This window comes from Puma concolor, chromosome D2 (genome assembly GCF_028749965.1).
Source record: "Puma concolor isolate L17-30 chromosome D2, mPumCon1.1.hap2, whole genome shotgun sequence".
Taxonomy (NCBI): Eukaryota; Metazoa; Chordata; class Mammalia; order Carnivora; family Felidae; genus Puma; species Puma concolor.
Window position 1 is genome coordinate 37,732,323 of NC_141677.1, and position 21,870 is coordinate 37,754,192.

General features: G+C 41.0%; 1 protein-coding gene across 1 annotated transcript in view; it reads right to left on the bottom strand.

Annotated features, from left to right (window-relative positions):
- The window catches only part of LOC147575998 (uncharacterized), a 63,193-nt gene extending 41,823 nt beyond the window's left edge, over window positions 1-21,370 (bottom strand). The window contains exon 1 of the mRNA XM_086680075.1: window positions 20,628-21,370. Within this exon, the coding sequence (XP_086536201.1) occupies window positions 20,628-21,001 (374 nt within the window). The 5' untranslated portion in view covers window positions 21,002-21,370. The remainder of the gene's footprint in view (window positions 1-20,627) is intronic.
- Window positions 21,371-21,870: the final 500 nt, after the last annotated feature.

Below are 21,870 nucleotides of genomic sequence, written 5' to 3' on the forward strand. Positions count from 1 at the left end.
ATAAATGAGCCAGCTCAGGTAAAATACCCACCTACCAAATACTAAGTCCCTGCCTCTTCCTTTGTTTATTTCCTTTGTCATCTGTAAGACACCTGGCCTTCCTCACAAGGCATTTGTGAGAATCTCATGTATAAAAATATGTACTATGTCCTTATTGGTAATATTGTTAATATTCATGGTACCCTGAGGAGCTTTCTGGATGTGGCTATTCCCCTCTTCAAGAAGTTGGGCTTCGAGTTCCTTGTCTTGACTTGGGCAGCAATGCAACCCTTCCACAAGATCAGTAGCAACATGTGCTGACAAGCTGAACTGCAGATGGGTCCTGCTCGGTCAGCTCTATTTTCCAAATTAAAAATAAGCCCAATAAATTTATTTCAACTACTTGTAAGAGTCAGCCTAAGAGTGTTTAGACACATAAAAATCGGAATTTCCAGCTGGGGTGCCTGGGTGGCTCAGTCAGTTAAGCTTTTGGCTTCAGCTCAGGTTATGATCTCATGGCTCATGAGTTTGAGCCTAGCATCAGGCTCTCTGCTGTTGGGGCAGAGCTCACTTTGTATCCTCTGTCCCCCTCTCATGTTGTCTCTCTGTCTCTCTCTCTCTCAAAAAAAAAATGGATTTCCAGAATATTTCGGTGACTTATAAAAGAGTAGGAACACATATCTTAAAGAGTAACCATCTTGGACAATTTGGCCCCACTGGAAGTATACATTCCCACAGCAGAATGGAGAGTATGGTCCAACAGTAATTTGTACTGAGTGAAACTTGACTTGCACAGAGAGGGTCAAGGCAAGATTTGTGGTTAAGCCAACAACAGCATATGACATATGAGCAACCTTTGGAACTGGAGTGGTCCTTTTAGATAGTGTCTAAGATGATCCTGGACCCATGGTCCCTGAGGTCCTCCTTGCTCTGCTAAGATTCTTTCCTGCAGTTTAGGATCTTGGGTAACCATTCTGTTTTCTCTCTTTTCCTTAGCTCCAAAGCAAAATTCTTATCCACCCTATAGGTGTTACAGGTTATTGGATAAGCACAAAGGTTTTGGAGTCAAACAAACTTGGATTCAATTCTAGTCCTATCATTTTCTTGCTATACAACTTTGGACAAACTAATAGATCTTAGTTTTGCTTTTTCTTTCCTTTTTTTCTTCCTTGGTTGTTTTTCTTAGTATAATGGGTGAAGTAATACACACTTTTATAAGGTTTTAGTGTGAATTATATAACATCCAATAGGGTAATCATGATAGTAGTTACAGTAGTAAAAGTAACAGTCATAGAGTCGTGGTAACACTAATAGTAGAAGATACTGTTCTTTACACTCTTACTAAAGTCACAGCTAAAAATGATCAGAGCTAGAATTCCAACCCATTTGCTGACTTTAAAGCCTCTTTTGAAAACACTGTAGAACATGAACAACGCATCTGGAACACAATAATCTGTGATTATTGGTTTCCTTTTTGCTTGAATTGGATGCCAGTCCTAGGTCCTGTGATTGAATTTTGGGTTCATTTGAGACATCTGGATGATGTTGGGCTCTTCTTCCTCCCAGGGCCCTTCCAGGGGGACAGATGGAATTTCAACACCACTGCCAACATCAGGCTCTCTCTGCTTAGAGGATTAGGAAGTGGGTTTGGTGGAGATGCTGGCTGTGGTGTTGCTGATGATGCATAGAGGGATGTATAAAACTCCAGGCCTGGGGTCAGAGATGCTGTAGAGTATTGGACATTTACTAAACTCTTCAAGTTGTTTTATTTTCTGTGTAATTGGGAAAGTCTTCCAAGCCTACTCCCACCCCTACCCCAGCCAGTGTCTCTCTCTGTCTCCTTTTAATTCCTTGGCCAGTAAAGGTGGGTACTTTCAGTATTGTTCCCAAGTGAATGGAATATGGAAACCACTCAGCAAATATTTGTTGAGTGAATGAATGACTTTGATTTAGCTAGAGTACTTTGAAATTTCACATGCTCAAAGATCTTCTTGTCTCAGAATGGAGAAACATGAGAAAACAAACCCCAACCTCTAAAATTTCAGGTTGAATTCGATTTTCTCAAGTCACCAAGCTCTACTATCAGAAACAATTCAAGTACCTCTCCCAGCTGGCCTTGCTATAAGCTCTGGCTTCTGCTGGCTGATTAAAGCTACTTTATTTTGGAGGGATAGAAAGGGCAGAAAAGGGGGAGTATAATATTCCATTTCCTTTTTGTTGTTTTGAAACCTATTTTCACACTGTATGTCATAAGTATTTTGAATGATGAGGACTAATAGAAAAAGCATTGTGGAGCTCTCTTTGAATATAGATTTCTTCATCAAAGCTTTGTGTCATCTATAGATTTGATAAATATGCCTTCATTGCTATCATTCACGTCTTCAAGAAGAAGAAGGATATCTACAAAAACATTTTGAAAAGTTGTCTTTTTGTGTCACCTAAGATATAATAATTATCCATATAATTACATTAAATATAAACATCGACTACTACCTACAGGTATTTTCTGTGCTTCTCAACTAGGCAAAAATCCAAATCTGTAGGGCTGTTGTTGTCTGTTTCTTTCTTTTTAAGTAGTAACTTTTCCCTTCTTACCATCACTATGCATAATAATCTCATAATAAGCATAAATAATTTCTCTTCTAACAGAGTCAGCTTCTACAATGGCAATTCTCTGAATAGATACCCTAGAGTTGACACGAGTTTATTAGCAAATGAAGATAGCAGCAGCAGCAGCCAAGAATGGGAGGTAGGATTATCATTGTATAATGTATCTTGTGAACCTGTGCATGGTAAAGAAGGGAGACAACTCTATTTTGAGCCTACCAGTGATAAACAGAATGCAGAGTTGAAATCTGGGCTTTCAAACAATTTATCTCCCAACTTATTACTTGACTTCACTATGCTGCTGCTTGTGAATTTCAGCCTGATTTGATCATATATTTTTAAGAATTAAGAAGATATCTCAAAAATTAAATTCAGAAATTTTGTATTTCTTATAATGAACAAACTATGTCCCAAGTTTAAAGAGCAAAAAAGCATTTAATAGGAAATGCTATAAAAAAGGAGGTTAGATGTAGGGTAGAACAGAATGCTCTTTCCTCTAGCTTCCTAGGGGGGTAGACATTCTAGATTCCTCATGACATCATATAAGCCCTTAACCCAGCAGTGTTGGAAGCCAATTATGTGAGCCAATAAATTGACTTGAACTGGGTTTCCGTCTCTTGTAGCTGAAAACGACCTAATATAGTATCAAATGATTCTCTTTTCCATGTAACTTACATCATTCTTTCCTACTTGTTTTCTCTTTTCTTGCTCAACTCAAGAGAATGTCTCACTCTTTTATACCCTGAGGAAATCTACAATCTCATTTATCACTATACTTTATACTATTGTATTTTTTATGTACACACTTGGTTTTTATCCATAAGGTTTAAGTTCATGGCATGTAAGATCATACACTTCTTTGAATTACACATAGCACAATTTCCCTCGCACAGTAGATGCTCACTTAGCATTTGGAAATGAGGAGTAATGGCAGATTTGTGGAGAAGTCCACATGCCAGAGGGTTAATGAAGTCTTCACTCATTAGTTTTTTCATCAAATATTTATTAGATATTTACTAAATATTTGGTAGCATGATAGTGAATTTAGCCTGAAGATACATGTGTTCTCCTTCAGAATTGTCAGATTGCTGGCATGATTGCTTGGAGCAAGTAGGAGAAGGAAGGAGACTTTGGACGAACTAGTTCTTGATATCATTTCACATTCAAATACAACATACAGCTCAGCCTATTGGAGGAAATACAGATGAGAATTCCCTATGTTTAATATCTGTCATTAAAATGACAGCGAAAAAGCCTAAAACCCAAAAAGGGGAAATCAGCTGGGTCCTTATAGATTGTCGCAGCCAAGAGCAATAAAAGCTAAATCAATCACAGATCGTGGCAATAGATAATTTAGCTAGTACTGGAAATTAAATGAAAGGACATTTCCAGCACTCAGCCCCATTGTGGGAGGATGAACATGCCCTCAGAATTCAGATGGGCTCATTGAATAGTCTAGGGTGAAGATAGGGGGAAGAAGGGAAAATTATTTAAATGAGATTTAAATTGCTTTGTTTCCTTATTCCTCTGAAGGTTGCCTTTGTTATTACATTGCAATATTTAGCCATCAACATTTCTGACACACCATGGGTTTCTTGGCATTCCCACCTTTGTTCAAGACAAGGAAAGGTGGCTGTCCTGAGAGTGGGCCTGTGCCTGGGCAGCTGGAACCCAAACATCAGCTTATTGCTAGGGGCAGTTTTGGAAAAGAGGTTTTTGGAATAGAAGCAAATGTGGAGAGGAGCAAAGTGCACCACCAGGAGCCTGTATGATTTCTCTTCCAGGCATGTTTCTGATACCATCAGTCACAGATCAATAAATCTAAGCTTCAGAATTCTCAGTTGCAAAGGGAAAATATCATTTTCAATGACCTCTCAGATCCTGTCTAATGCTAAGACTCTGTTATTCTAGTATAGATAATCAGTATGAGGAACAGAGTCCCAGCATCATGGCCTCGACCCTGAGGAGTTTGGCTACTAGACAGAGTGAATGAATGCCCTGGTTATAGGACCTCTATTTTTCCCCCTCCCCAGAAGACATTATTTCTAGAATTAATAGATGAATGAATGGCCAATGGGCAGTCTTCCATTCTTTTGGACTGGATCTAATTCACTGCAGTGTTCCCAGTGAGGGATAATTTTTCTTATTTCAAATACAACATTATTTTATACTTTGGGCTGATGTATGGGGAATCTCTGGATCTATTTCACATATTTGCTTTCTCTGAAGAAAACTGCCTTGTGTTTAGTTCCTGGTTATGGGATTCTCACTGGATGTTAAGCTATTTTCCCTGACCCTTCTCCAATAAGGGCTATTCCCTTAATATTACACATGAGAAAGAGGGTTTTTGCCACTTTCAGGAGAAGTAGATGGGGCTCAGGGGTATTAAAACTACCTTTGTAGAACACCTAAGGCAATATCTTAAGGAACAAGACACCTGCCCTCTCCTATTGGCATGAATAGTTGAAATAAGCCTGGTCTCCTAAATCTGGGTAAATGAACTTAAACATAACATATGTTGCTTGTAAGGCAGGAAGCAAAGGACAGATTAGAGAAGTAAATGGAGAGGCTCCTTGGAGAATGTCAGATGATCATTGAATCCTAAAACCATGTTCAAATCAAATCTAAAGACCTAAAAAAAGTCCATAGATTTGAAAGTAAATGAGATTTAGTGAACTATCAATAAAGGGACATTGGTATCTTCTCTGAAGAAGTTTAGGGGAGGGGCACAGTTTAGGAAGAGAAAGCAAGTTAGGCTCTTAGACATCTTAACTTTCATTTCCAGCTCCAGGCTTGTGACATGTTTCTGGCAGCCAGCAAGATTTCTGTTCCTCCAGGACCCCCATTTTCTCCACCAACCTACATTATTTCTTTTCCTTTTTAACTCCCATATCAGCCCCTTCCTCAAACATGAAGTTTTGCCAGCTGTTCTCAGCAATACCTTTTCCATCTATTCACAGAACTTAAAATATTGGCAAACATTTGGAGAGAACACCAGCCCCCATGTTAGGCACATTCCTTATAGTATCTCAGTTGACCCTCTCAACGGTCTCAAGAGCAAGCTACACTTATTAAAAGTAAGAAAGGTGATGGGACATCTGGGTGGCTCAGTTGGTTAAGTGTCTGACTCTTGACTTTGGCCCAGGTGGTGATCTCATGGTTTGTGAGATTGAGCCCCTGTAGGACTCTGCGCTGACAGTGTGGAGATTTGGGGATTTCTCCCTCCCTCTGTCCCTCTCCCACTTGCTTGCGCCTGTTCTCTCTCTCTCAAAATAAGTAAAAACGTTTAAAAAATACTTTTAAAAAATAATAAAGGTGAGGTTTAAAGAGGTGGAGCCAACTTGCCCATCAGGGCTAGGACCCAAACCCCTGAATGCTAAATCTGATACTATGCCTTGAACCTACTACACTATACTACATTACTGCTAATCTAATGGTTACAACTGGCCCTTTAGAAATAATGTTCGCTTTTATGTACTATTTACTTCTGTATCACTGTAATGCTATTTAGATGTCTTCTGCCAACCTGGCCCTAAGATCTAAAAATCAAGACTCATGATACTTCTTTCTTTGCTTCCTCCATCCTCTGTCACCTTCAGCCTGAAACCACAGCACCATGATGCCAGCAAGCCCACTCTCCCCTTGAGCCCCTGACTAATCACCTATCCAAGACCAGCTTACTTCAGAATTGTCCTTTTGTCTACCTCCTCCTCTCTGCTGAGCTGCATGGAACCCAGGAGGCAGTGTGAAGCGATTAGTCCCCATGTGCACACACAGCCTCAGCACAGCTGGACTGCAAAACCAGTTTATTATCTTAAGAAAAGGATATGGTTTAGCCTGAGTTTATATCTCATCTGCCTCCCATTCACGAGATGGGCTCAGGGGCTCAGCTTACATTGCGTAAACTCAGCTGGTATGTATACAATGCCAGCAATATGGAGGAGGCTAACATGTGTTGAATACATCTACTGCATCTTAGGTCTCTGAAGGTCACTCACTAAAGTAATATATGGTGCTAGTGTTGGTGGCTGAAGGTCAAATCATCTTGCTTTTCATAATGCATAAACCTGAAACTCACTCAGACACCAATCATATGACCTAAACCTTGGAACAAATATTTTACTAAGTAAATCAGTGAGCATGCTGGCATTTCTATTAACCTTCAATGCACTGCTGACAGAAAATGAATAATGATAAATAATAACTCAAGCCTGTAAATCATGCTTAGCATCAGAAGCAAGAAAAAAATGCTCGTGTGTGCTACCATCTGTTAGGAAGAGAGCAGCAGGGACTTGAGGAGAGAGGTGGGAGAAGGGAGAGCAGGCTGTCGCTAGCTGGGGTAAGCACCTTTTGGATTCAATAAACTGACTGACAAAGGGTAGGCCACTTCTGAGCAGGATTGATGGAGGAAAGAAAACCCCTTTTCCTCCTGTCTCCTGTCTGATGGTCATCAGTTTCTGACTTTGATCGGCCACCCGTGGGTGTTTCTTCTTTCCCCACCTTTTGCCTCATTAAATGTTTCCACTTTACTCACTAGATTTCTGGGCCATTTGTAAAGGAGTCCTGTAACTCAACAAAACCCTCTTGGGAACACTCCTCTCCTGCCCCTCACCCCCCACTTAACAGCACTTGGTTCTTACTACCCTGCAGGCAGGGATAGGAGCTGGAACGCTGCCCTGAAGTTGCTACACTCCTCATAAATGTCTCTGCAGAGGGAGGTCCTAGGCAGAAGAATCTCCAGCCCTGTAGCACAGAATAATTCACTGTGATTCCAATTTCACAAAACAGAAACTGACCCCGTATCTACAAGGTGTGTGAAACAGTGAGGTCTCCATTGAAACATTCCCCTCAGGGAAGCCCTTGTTTTTTTTTTTGTTTTTGTTTTTGAGGAAGTCCTAGATGTTGATGCTTGACATCTAGGCACATCTCTTCCTGGAGTTGTGAGTGTGCATTTACTTTTCTCTCTCTCCTCTTTCTTGCAAAGGGGACAACATCTGTCCAGTTGGCACTGTCTTTGGATGCATTCTAGCCAAGAAACAGACAAAACCATGTTCTATGGTCAAATGTCTTGGGATAAAAACCCATCTTTACCTTTTTTTTTTTTTTTTTTTTTTTGCTGATTCTGTGTACACCCCAAGTGCCAACGCGGCTTTGGCTGTAGACTCACTGAGAAGGCTGACTTGAGGTCACACTGATCCTCTCTCATGTCCACATGATGCTAGCCTGCCTAGACAACAGACTGATGGAGAGGAAGCCAGGACTGTCAACAGGCTTTCCATCTCAGACTCCGTGAAATGGGGAGCAACCATTCCTACAAGGATAGCTAGCTCAATGGGTTGAAAGAAATATTGCTGATTATAATGTGTGGCCCCTGGGACTCTGTCCATGCTGGCTACTTCATAAGTTAAATGTGTTCTTCTCCTTGGGAATTCAATAATCAAAGAGAGAATGTATTCTTTTTATTGTTTGAAACATCAGTCTTCTTTAAATGCCAGTAATTTAAAGTCATTCTGCACCCCTTGAGATCAGAGTTATGCTAAGTGAAGATAAAGTGAAGATAGTATAAATGGAAGAAAAGTAGTGCTAACTGCTCACAGAAATTTTGGTTTCTGCCTTTCCTTTATTTGCTACGGGATCCATTTCCCTATTTGGATTTGGGGCCTCATCAAACAATTGGCCAGGAAATGCAGCCAAAGAACACTGAGTTTACAAAGAACACTGAGAAACATACTGTGAGGTCCCCACTAAACTGAGTAACTGTGGGCATCCCTCTCTGGGCCTCAGTTTCCCCTCCCATAAAACTGTCTAACATCATAAAGGTCTGTGATAGGTTTTCTCCTCATTGGTTACCGCCCCCCCTCCTTATTTCTTTACCTTCCCCACTTTTTTAATTAGAGGGTAAAATAGATGAAAGAAAAAAATGAAAGGAAAAGCAGAAAATTAGCATTTTCTTGGCTGCACATTTCAGTTATTAATATTGCAATTTGAGGTAATGAAATTCACAAAATGCAAAAGGTTTAAGGTTTGCCCGGTGGGGTGAACTCTGCTGCATGGTATATGGCTTGAATTTCAAGGTGAGGCTCATTATGCGGAATGCACAATGTGGGCAAGCTAACAATGCCATAAACCCTTCACTTTTGCATTTCTTGACTTTAATGTTGCATTACTGTAGGTTTTGGGTTTTAATATGCTGTATAAATACGGAATACATATTTGTAAGTACAGGCTCTGTGAAAGGGAGGATTTTTCTGTTTTAAATCTCAGGCTTTGAAAACCCAACTCTGTTTGCTCTCCGGTTGACTTTGTTAGAAAGCTGGTGGGAGAAAGTAGGGCAGGGTGAGTTACCTAGGAACAATCCTCATTTATGCCCAAATCCATTATGAAAGGCACAGGCTTGCTTTTTGCCCTCACTGCAGTTTGCAGAGGATTTAGGAATGGAGACTGAAGGCTCCTGGGAGGGGAAGCACCAGGATAAAGGAAAGATTTTGCTTGGCTCATCCCTGGCACCTGCCCAGGCCAGCCCTTCCTCTGGCTCCGCTGATGGTCAATGCCAGCTCTCCCCGTCGTTGTCTCTCCAATTAATGATGCTGCTCACATGGAGCAGGGGTGGAGGTCTCTGGGCAACAGAAAAGATGAGAATAGCTGCACAGTTCATCTCTGGCAGAGGACATGGCAAATGCCCTGCACCTAATATGGACAGTCAGTGAGCATGGATGGATGCTCTAATGTTGAGTCCTCACCGCCAAGGACTTTCCAGGCCCCAAGCCTCTCTGATGAAGTGCTCGCCACTGTCAAAGGCAGCAAAGGGACCACTCTTTTCTCCCTTAGGAGACATCACTGTAGCCTCGGCACTCATGGCTGTCAGATGGGAGACTTTGCCCAATGGATGAGGTCATAAAGGTTTTCCCATTAGGCATGGACTGAGGGGAGAAAGGGCTCAATGTGTAAAAGAGACTAATCTTGTTAGAAAGGCAGGTTTGGGGAGAAGGCAAAAACCAACTTCTAAACTCAAAGAGAGGATGATTTATGCTCAAGAACTTCATTTGTGAGCCCTTATGCAGGGCTCACCACCCCGCCCCCAGTACCATGCTGACCCATGCCATGCCTCTATTATGTCAGCATCTCTGCATGTCAGAATCACACATGCTCAGAGCCAAGGGAGGCCCTCAAGTTAACACAACTCTTCTCAATTCTCTCCTCACTAAACCGCTATAACCTCTGTTAAGTGGCTTCACACTTTCTACATTGCCTTGAAACTATTGGTAAAATCTCTTATCTCCTTTATCTTCCTTTGAGGTAAGATTTTATCATATTCAATCCACTCAGCATTTATTGAGGACCTGCTGTGTTCCAGTAGATATCTAAGATCTCTATCATACCCATTTATTAATGCATAAAACAATGGTCACTGCCCTCGAGAAGCTCACAGCCTAGTGAGGGAGGATATTACATGAATAAGCAGTGCTCATTCATTGGAATGAATACTGTGATTAAATAAGCACACATGTAGGGAAGAAGGAATTCTCTCTGCCAATGGGAACTGAAGGATGGAAGAATTAAAGTACATAAAAGGGAATTTGAATAGTTTAGTAAGGGGTGCCTGGGTGGCTCAGTCAGTTAAGCATTCAACTCTTGGTCTCTGCTCACGTCATGATCTCATGCTTCATGGGTTCAAGCCCTGTGTCAGGCTCTGTGTTGACAGCACAGAGCCTACTTGGGATCCTCTGTCTTCCTCTCTCTCTCTCTCTCGCTGTCTCTCTCTCTCTATCTCTCTCTCTCTCAAAGATAAATAAATAAACTTAAAAATAGTTTAGTAGGACTGTTACTGAGGACAAAACAGTGGTCCCAACAAAGGTAAGATAGGAAAGTAGGCTGAGGCCAGGAGGTCAAGGGCATATTTAGGTCCTTGCCTAGAATTGCACATTAATAACTGGTGATCCAGTTCTAAAGTTCCAAGAAGATCCATTTCTGAAGAAAGTCTTCATGAGACCAAACTTGGGCCTTAAAAGGCATCTGGAGCCAACCCAGGGAAGCTACACTGTAGTTTGTAGAGTTACTTGGGTCTTCTGTGGTCTACATGCTGGATTTTGAAGAGTACACAAAGTCTGCCTTTTCCTGATACACTTTTCTATGAACTTATCTTAAAACTCATTGGTGTTATCCATGTGGATTCAAGCATGGTGTTAAACTAAAGGCACATGCTAAACTCCAAATAATTTGGCAGGTAAAGGTAATGTATTCTGATGTTGTTTGTCATGAAAACCTCAGACCTTTTCAGGACAACTGCCACCACCACAGACCTAACAGACCACACGCAGGCATGCATCTCAGGGCCTCTAGGACATCTAAAAATACTAAGTCCATGCTCAAATGAAAGAAACCCTCTTGAAGGGGATGGAAAGATGGTTCTAGAAACAAAGATTGCTATTGTCTTGGCCTAGAACATCTTACCACCTCTCAGAGTTCTTCTTCCCTAAGTCAGTACTAGGGACCTTCACTAAACCACCCTGGGGAACATGTTTGTGTGTATGTGTGCTAATAGGAAGAAAATTACACTCTCAGTACTGGGATACAGAGAGCGAGCTGATACATTAGCATCTTGATCTGACATGGCTGTCAGAAAAATTATCCATGACCCAGAAGGGGCCACACTAAAGGTGATTTATCCTCTTACTTGGCTTAGGCTGAGCTCTCCCCAGAGAAGGCCATGCCAATTAAGCAAAAAATAAGGCAAATAGTGTGTGTTGTGGTGCCTGGTGTTGACTACCCCCCTAGAGAGACGTACAAATTAATTTTCTCATCGTATCCTTGTTCTGTAACCAGTTCCAAAATGGAAACCTCAGCAGTTTATCTCCTTAATCTCTTATTCCTTTCCTCATCCACTTTTTTCCGAAACAAAATTAAATCATTTAACAACGAATTTAATAAGCACTAAAATGTGTAATGAACCAGATAATGAAGAAGAACTCATATTATTTTCTTTATCTACTTTGTACTTAATTTATTTTGTGTGTTTCCTTAGCATGCCTCTTCCCTGAGAGTGTTTCCAACAGCATTAGGATTGTAGGTAAATGTTTCATTTAGTTCCACTGAAACCGGGTAAAAATTCTTATTTGAAAGCTGGATGGACTCTTGTCCAGATCACCTGGGACAGGGTTTCAAAGCTCATGCCCAGGACTCTGCACCCCCTTTTGGGACTTGGTGTGTCTCAGGCTCTAATGAATTTCTTCTCAAGTCTCAATTCAAATGGGTCCCTCCTGGGGCTAAGGGAGCCATGCTAGTTTCCACTTTGAATGTGGAGTACAGTCTAGGAAGTGAGGCCCATGCTAGACTGGACTTCTCCTTCTCTGCGTTTTTGATACTTGGGTGAGAGAGCCAAACCAGGATGTGGCTGAAGCAATGGGATCCAAAGTCCTAAAGCCAGGTACTCAGAGCTCCTAGGAGTTCTGCAATGCGGCTGAGCATCACTTTCCCATTCTCTATAAGATGTTCATAACTCTTTCATGACCTGTGAAGCATACAGATTGGGTAGGGGAAATCAGTCAGGTGTTCCTTCTTAAAATCCTTCAGTGGCCCCCTATAGTAATAATCCAGGTGACAGGACAAGCAGAGTGAACAGATAAATGAGAATGCTGCTCTAAAGACACTGTCCCTATATAGTGAGGTAGACTTATAGTGAGGTAGACTAATTGGCCTAGGGAATTTAGACAGGAGAGATATGGGAGACTATGCACAAAAGCCCTCCCCTCCCCCCAAATTTATAGTATTTTATGTTTCAGTAGAAAGAGGATACAGGGGCGCCTGGGTGGCGCAGTCGGTTAAGCGTCCGACTTCAGCCAGGTCACGATCTCGCGGTCCGTGAGTTCGAGCCCCGCGTCAGGCTCTGGGCTGATGGCTCGGAGCCTGGAGCCTGTTTCCGATTCTGTGTCTCCCTCTCTCTCTGCCCCTCCCCCGTTCATGCTCTGTCTCTCTCTGTCCCAAAAATAAATAAACATTGAAAAAAAAAATTAAAAAAAAAAAAAGAGGATACAAATATATTTGTTAAACCCAATGTCTGGGTTTAAAAAAATATTAAGGATGTGAGGAAGGAAGAAAGAAGGGTAGCAGGGAGAGAGGGAGGGAGGAAGATTAAAAGGGAGGAAAGGAAGGTAATTCACGAATTTCGTTATATATTAGGACTTTTTAATCTATTAAATGACAACAACCATGACCCTATTTGGAATACCCTAGAGGTTGGGATCGGTGCAGGGTTCCCGGAGACTGTGCAGCTGGCAGGATTACTGGCACCTCGGGAATAAGCATGAAAGGACAAGCAATGGATCATGCCGGATACTTGCCTCCCAGCAAGGCAGTTTGGGGACATGTGTGCATGGAGAAACAGAGGATGAGGAGGACCCTGAGCTTCTGGACTCTAAGGACAAGTGTGGACTGGATTGTAGATAAATATTACTTAGCTCTTTCAGAGTCTTTCATAGAAGACCTGGGGTGGGGCAGAATGAATAGCACACCAGGCTCAGAATCCTGGCCCTGCCTTTACCTGCATGCTAATTTCTCAGGGCCTCAGTTTCCTTGTCTGCACATAGGCATGATGAAAACGGTACCTATCACACAGGGTAGTTATGAGTGTTGCATGAGATTAAACCTGCGACCTAAGACCATAAATGCTAGTGGGTCCTCAGAACCACTTGTGGAGCACTGTTTGGGTGCTCCCAGTCGCTCTGAGCCTGTCTCTCTCTCCTAACTGTCCTGCTTTTCTAAAGCTCTTCCTCTTCCCCTGCAAACTCTGCATGTCCTCGACTCTGTGCTAACGAGGGATTTTCTTCAGCGAGAATTGATTAAAATGTAGTGGCATACCCTCATTTTGCGTCACCATGTGTGTGACTAATAGCCACGGAATTCATGCCACAGATAAATAATTGGCCCTTCAGCCATCTTCCATGTCTTCGGAGACGCACAACCACGATCTATCACAGCCGCAGACATCTCAATGAGCATCATCTCCAGATCATAATAGATCATGTTACATTTGTATATGTTCAGGAACATAATTTACTATTAAACGGGGCCAAGATCAGCACCAAAGAAATTATCCTTCCGCGGGGGTGGACTCTTCAACTGCATTATATGCATGCTGTGGTTTTTAAAATATTAATTATATTGTAAACTAAAGGTTTACTTTATGTATCATAAATCTGGATGTCCCTTCTTTCTGTGTGCCCAATAAATATACTTCTCATCAACTTTTAATTATGCTGTTTGCATTATTCTGTCCTGAGGATGAGAGTGCAAGCTAAATCATGGCCTTCTAATGTGGACTACAGCATAAGTTTAGTTAATTAAACCATATATTTTATTAGTTCTTGCACCTCCATCTTGTAAAACCATGCATTATTATGTTGCAGGTGGGGGGGTACAGAATAACATAGCAAGTGTCTTGTTTATTATTATTATTATTTATTCTAAAGATTCAGATAATTAAGGAAAAATTGAATTGTTTTATTTCTGTGTGGTTCTGCTGCCTTCTAGACTGGGGGCATACTGTCGCTCCAACAGCAGGGGAGGGGTAGAATTGTTATCAAAGGGCCAGGCCACAGTTTTGACCCCAGTTCCAGAGCCAATGATGGAAACCCAAGCATGTAGTAGGCTGCAAGCAAAGACCAGCTCCCAGGCAGCCCCATCCAACCCAATGCTTTTCTTCCTTTATTGTGTTCCCAGGCAAGTGGCCTTTGGAGTTTAGGCCTATTTCTCTGTTCTTTAATTTATGCACAGACTAGGAGACTGAATATGCAATAATTCTTATTCCAAGTTTTAGAGAGGTTGGCTGTGGGTGCTAGAATGGAAGTCTGAGATGTCCCTGAAGGCAAGAAGCTTGAGAAGAGGATGAAGCGATGGAGACACTCAAAGCCTGTTTGGGTAACATTGCAGGCCTGCCCCTGCATCACAGTTCACATGGTGCTGACAAAGAAAAGCTTAGGAGCCAAAGGAAATCGAGTAGAAGTCCTACTCCACCACTTCCTAGCCATGTGACCGTGCAAAAATGGGGTACATAAAACTATCCCTTCAAGCTATTGTGATAATTAAGTGATATATAAGTGCTTAACACGGTACTGATATAAACTAAATGTGTGACAGCAGCGGTTACCTGTTGCTGCTACTGCTGCTGCTGTTATTCTTGACATTCTCAAGCTCTGGCAGGTAGGATGAGTGGATGCACAGCACTGACCTGTGCTGCAGTCCCAGGACGCCAAACCTGTAGGCTCAGTCGATGGCTATACCACAACACAGCTTGACTCAAGCCACTCCTGAGTAAACTGGCACTAATAGCTAAAACTGTTTCTGGAAAATTCTCTATTCTCTCATGTCCCCACGTTGACCACGGAGTTGTAGTGTCCTGTAGGTCCCAAATGCTCCCTCAATGCACCCCTTGGCATTGTCTCTAGCCATTCCCTTGGATGTCCTGTCTGGACACATATGCCCAGGTGCCCAATGCCCTGTGCCTCCAATCCTCTGCAGAGGCAGAAAGAGAACATGCACACAGGTGCAGGTGACTGCCACACCATCCCCTTCAACAGTGAGAGGGCCCCTAAGGCATGGGACCCTTTCAGTTCCTGCTCCTTTATTAATAATTCCCAAGGAATATACTGGCTTTATCAGCTCCCTTGTTCTCTTCCCCTGCCCCCAACCAAAAAAATAAATAAAGAGCAGAGGCAAGATCTGTTTTATTTCAACTTTTAAAGGCCTTTGAAGGCACAGCTATTTGAGCACCAAAAAAAAAAAAAAAAAAAAAAAAAGCATTTTGTTTCTTAACTGCTGCTCAGGTGGTGAAGCCCCCTTGTCCTTTCCACAGAGTGGGGAGGGGATGGGGCAGTTGTGTTTTGTGGTTGGCTAAGGCCCTTCTCCTGCACTCCCTTGGAGGGTCTTCAAGTGTGCTGCCCCTCCAGGACAGAGTCCACAGCAGAGTTTGCAATAAACAAAGACAGTGAGTCAGGGCTGGCATCGGGGTTGACTGTAAGTGCCTTTGCCCATGGCTCCCTCCCTGACGGGAGTGTGGGTGGGGACACTGGAAGGAACTCCCAGAGGAAGACTTCTTGCCTATAATGGATCCCATATGCCAAGGACTGAGTTCTGATATTCTCCAGTCCTGAAGCACCTAGGCTTTGATTTTTATTTTATTTTGGATGGGTGGAGGGATAGAATCATTATGCTTGGGCCTCAGATCTCAAGTTGACAGTTTGGCATTAAATAAAGCATTAAACATAAATGTTAATTTTTTTTCCAGTATGCTTGCGTGTGGTCTTACCTCCTCCTTCTGCCTTATGGCTCTCAACTCCCTTTCCTGAAGACTTTCTTTATCTATCAGTTTTAAAATTACAGAGTTTATGCTCTTAAACTATGAGAATGTAATTAGCCTACCCTGATCTGAGGATACCAAAGGGAGGCTGACATTTTCCATAATTTATCGTCCTGTGGAGGGGGTAAAGCTGGAAAAGATAGGACAGAAGAAGGTAAAGTACTTCGATGGAGGTCCCACATCCAAGGGTAAACATTTACTAGTCCAATTAGGGACTTGACAGCATAAATATCTAATTTGGGAATTTTCTGTCTTGAACTAAATGTTACACGGGCTCCTCCCTTTTCTGTTGCTATTTTGTAGAAAGAAAAGCAAAGAAACTTTCAGCAAGATCTAGCCTGTTGACAAATGGAAATCCTCTACTATGTTCTAAAGGTTTCTAATTCCAACGGCCAAGCAAGGACTCCCTTGGCTCTATTTTTACAACCTCATTTCAAACTCACACCCCTTCATGAGTCTAAAGAATTTCAATAATCTGAGGCTACAGGCAAAGAACTTCTGAGAGAATGTAAGCTTGAACCATCATAGACTGAAAAGCTCCACAAACTATTCTGTACTTGACGAATCCAAGAGGACCCGGATAGAGCACAGACCTGGAGTGTTTTGTGTTTGATCTGATGGACTCTGCATCTCCCTCAGGACAAAGGGGCTTTGCAGGAAAGCAGAAGCCAAACTGAATTCCAGATGGAAAGGAAACCCAAGTGTCACCCTGGGATGCCGACGGTCTGGTTTAGTCATTAAGAATGCCACAGCTAGCAAAAAGCTTCAATCTGAGCCGTTAAGAATTTACTAGTTTTGTCTCTCAACCCCTACCGCGGGAGACCCCTGAACTTTTATTTTCCTTCGAGGCCATCCTGGGTTTTCTTCTTTAACATTGTCCCTGATTTATGGTATGTCCACATTTCCCTGGATAGTACCATCTTTTGAGTTATACATCATCAGAGTGACTCATTCTGATGATGTATGGCCCCAATACATCATCAAAGCTCCTTGCTCTGCCGTTGCACTAATGATATGTTAGTGTAATACATCACCGGGCTGAGCTGCAGCGGTGATGGATGGCACTGAGGGTGATGGGAGCCCATGGAGAGGGAAGCTGAGGAGCAGGCTCTGGATATGAACAGGAGGAAAATCAGTCAATCCCAAGTCTACTTCCCTTCCTGGTACCAATGTCCATATTGAATTAGTACTGTGATATGCGTCCTGCAACCTTAAAGAAACACAGAAGTATGCATTATCCCCAAAGGAGTGTGAGCTTGAAGCTCACTCACAGATCATAGGTGCCTTAGAGGTGATGTATGTATGGCCATAATTAAGAGGTAGGAGAAATCCATTGGCTTGAACTAGGGCAGTGAGGAGCAAAACAGAAGGTAGGCTCTGGATAAGGGCTTCTTCAGCAGGAGGGAAGTTGAGTGTTCATAGAAAAATGCAGGGATCAGAAATCTACTCCTTGGGTTCATAACTGTCCAGTTGATTTTCAATGGGAATTCTCCCATGGTTTCTCAGCTGCTTTTCTCTCAGACCACCTTTCTGTCTGATTACCCCTGCCCAGAGTTGTAAATGTTCACCTTAAAGGAAGTTTGAACTGTGAGCATTTGTTGATGGGCAGATCCACGTGCTACAATGAACTCATATGTCCTATTAAATAATTGGGACTCAGTTTCCTTGTCTGTAAATGGGGATAATAAAATAACCTACTTCACACAAATGTTCTGAGGACTATGGGAGTTAACAACTCTGAAGTACCCAAACAGGTTATGAAACGAACACTCACAAATGTTACCTATTACTAGAACAGCTTCTACTAATTGCTACTACTGTTGCTACTATTAATACCAACATCTCCGGCTCTCTTTAAAGCTGGACTTCCCAGTATCACTCTCCACCCTCCAGAGTGCTGTGTGTTCCATCTGTTGCTTGGAAGGTGCCAATGTACATGAGTATATTAAAACAGCTGAGAGATTCTGCAGTTAAGAAAACAAAATGCTACTTCTAATTCCAGTGTAAAATGGACTAGGTACTCTGGAAAATCCACCTGCTAAAATACACCCAGAACTGGGAAAATTACCGCAAATAATTGTTTATCGAGCTGAAATTCCTATTACATAAAATTAACCAGTTTACAATACAATTCAGTGACAGTATATTTTCAATACCACCTCTATCTGGTTCCAAATTTTCATCATCCCAAAGAAAATCCTGTTCTTGTTAAGTATTCATTCCTCATTCTCCCCTCCCCCAACCCCTGGCAACCACCAATCTTCCTTCTGTCCCTGTGGATTTAACTATCCTGGATATTTCATATGAATTGAATCATAAGATCTTTTCTCTCTGGTTTCTGTCACTTAGCATAATGTTTTTAAGTTTCATCTATACTATAGCATATAGTTTCATTCATTCATGTTTTTGAGGTGTACCTACACATTTTGTTTTTGTTTATTCATTAGACTATTGATGGACATTTGGGTGGTTTCCACCTTTTAGTTATTGTGAATAGTGCTACTATGAACATTCAATACAAGTATTGTTTATATATATATTTATATTATCAATACAAATACAAGTATTTGAGTACCTGTCTTCGATTCTTTGGGACAGACACCTAGGAATAGTATTACTGGGTCATATGGTAATTCTGTTTCTGACTTTTTGAGAGCCACCAGTTCTCTGAATTAATGTTCACTGATGGAAATTGTCTAGAAATCTCTCTTTCATTTTCATTCTAGAAGGATGGTTTTTCTGGTTATACAACTCAGCATTTTATATCAATTACCCATCATCTTTTGGCTTCAATTATCGCTATTGTTTTCATCTCATATATTTTTTTAATGTCTGATTTTTCTCTGTTGCTATTTTTAAGACTTTTTGTTTTTAGTGTAATACAGTTTTATTATTATATTGTTATTATTCTTATTGTTATGTGCCTAAGTGTGAATTTCCTGCTACTTAATAGCATATATTCTTCTAGCATATATATATTATTTTATCTGTGAAGATAATAATATATATATTAAGATTAAATATATAATTAAACTAAATGTACAATTATAAAATATATAATTATTAAATTAAACATATAATGATTTTATTAGAGAAAAATACTTGATTAAAACAATAGTTATAGAAAAATCATTTGATAAAATTAAACAACTATTAACAAAAAGGAAACAAAATAAAATAAACAAACAAAAAGTCTTAGGAATAGAAATGTCCTTCCTTAACTTTACAAAAGGTGTTTAACAAAAAAAGTTATATACATGGCATTCTAAATAGTGAAGTTAGAGTTATTTCCTAAAATGTGAGGAGTGGTGGAAATGATTCCCAATATCACTATTTCCATTAAATACTACAGTGGAGATCCTAGCTGATGCAATAGCAAAAAGGTATGAAGTAAAAGACATAAGAATGGAAATGAGGAAATAATATTGACAAGATGATATAATTGACTACATTGAAAAGACAAGGGAATCTGAAGATAAATTATAAAAATTAAGGAGAGACTTCCAAGGTGGCTAGATATAAGATCAATATAAAAAAATCAATTGCATTTCCTTTTAAGATAAATACACATTTAAAAGATGTAACTTAAATAAAAGTACACCATTCATAATAACAAAAGATAAATACCCAAGAATCACTTTAACAAAAGACTTTCAACTTCATGATGTAATTGAAAGACATTAAAGAAAATTAAATAAATGGAGAATATTCCATGTATATGAATTGAAAAACTTAAAATTCCAAAAATGTCAGTTCATCTAAATTGACTTGTAGATTTAATGCAATTCCAATAAAAATTCCAACTGAGGTTCTTAAAAGAATTTGATAAACTTTCTAAAATGTATATGAAAGATACAAATAGCCAAGGCACTCCTTTAAAGATGAATGGGATGAGGAGATATTCCCTACCAGAGATCAGGGCTAATCTTAAAGCTAAATAATTAAGGTACTGTCACTATTAAGTAAAGACAAAATAAAGTGTCCTGACAGAATTCCATACATCAATGAATACTTGATATATGCCAGAGAGAACATGTCACATCACTGAGGAACTAGTAAATAATTGGTACAGGGACAGATGTCTTTACTTGAACAGAATGATGAAAAAAAATGAAATAAAATTTTATACTCATCTCATACCACACAATCAATTCTAGATACTTAAATATAAATGTTAAACTATTAAAATTTGGAATGATATAAAAGGGAATACCTTCATAAAATTGAGCTAGGAAATTATTTCTCAAAACTTAAAAAAAGCTGATGGGGAGAGGAGCGAAGATGGCGGAACAGCATGGAAGCTTTTTGTGTGTCTCGCGTCCATGAAATATAGCCAGACCAACACTAAACCATCCTACACACCTAGAAAACTGATTGGAGGATTAACACAACAATCTGCATAACATGAACCACAGAATTCAGCAGGTACGCGGCGCGGAGAGGTGAACTTGGGGGGCGAGAAGGTGCAGGAAGGGAGGTGCTTTTGCGAGTGGAGAGAGGACAGAGACTGGGGGAGGGGGAGAATACGGGAAAAGCACCTCTCCCCAAAAGCAGCTGGAGAGAAAGTGGAAAATTGGAAACAGCCGCAGGGACTAAACTAAAAAGGGAGAAAGGAGAAAGGACAGGGTTTAAATTCCACTAAGACTGTAAACAAGGGGAGCGCAAAGGCTGCAACTCCATAGCAAGATACCTGGTGGTGCTCTGGTGGGAAGGGCGAATCCCCAGGAGCAGAGTGGGGTCCGGGAGGTTCTCAGGCCACAGGGGGAAAAGCGGTTCCACTGCTGGAAGGACATTTGGTAGAGGCTTGAGGCAACCTGGGCCCAGCAGACCCCAGAGAATGGCCGCATTCGCTGGTGCTGGAACAAGGTCATTAAGGGTGAAGCCTGGTGCCAGATGTGTGTTGTGATTTTCCATAATCCCTGAAACGCTGCTGCTACACTGTCTCGCGAACATTTTCTGGGACGGGCTGGCACCTGGCCGCAGTCTCGGGGCACCGGCAACAACAGGGTCCAACAGGGTCCAGCGGGCGTTCCTGGGTGCAGCCAATATTCGGCCATTGCTCATTCGGCCGTTGCTCGGTGAGACCCTCCCACAGAGGGGCGGAACAGGTCAAAGCCACAGTCCTTCGGAAGTAAGGGGCCGGGGAAAACAGCCGCGTCTGAGACAAAACTTGGGAGAGAGGTACTGCCTGGAGCCTGGTCACAGAGAGTGAAAAAGCAGCGAGTGGACGAGAGCTGAAGACAGAGGACGGGTGCACGATTGCTGATCTGGGATAGTGCCATTTTCACCCTCCCGCGCATGCGCATACGCACCTACGAGCCCTGCAACAATCCACCCCAGTAGGCTCGCAGCGCCATCTAGTGGAGAATGGAGCCATTACACTGAGCCCCACCCAACTGGGCCAACTTCGCTCTTCAAGAACACAAGTCTCACCGCAGGCTTCATTTATGGACTATAAAGAGCTACATAGACTGACTTCTAGGGGAAAACGAAGCAATTTCAGTCTTACTTTCATGTGTTAGTAGGTTCATCTATTCAATTTTCTTTCTTTTTTTTCCCTTTTTCTTTTTCTCTTTTACAATTCTTTTCTTTTTCTTGAATACAGAAAGAGAAAAAATTCATTATTATTTTCAATATTTATTAAAAATATCTTTCCTTAATTTTTATTACTATATTTTTTACTTTTGTGTAAATTTTTCATATTCTACTATACTTCCATCATTTTAGTTTAATCTACTTCAGTGTGCTCACCTTTTCTAATTTTCAAACAATTTCCTTTTTTTTATTTCTTTTTCTTTTTGCCTTTTTTGTTTCTTTTCTTTTTCTTGATTTTTACTTTCAATTTCTATTAAAAATATTTTTATTTAATTTTTATTACTATATTTTTGCTTTTGTGTAACTTTTTTCAAATTCTATTTTACTTCCATCATTTT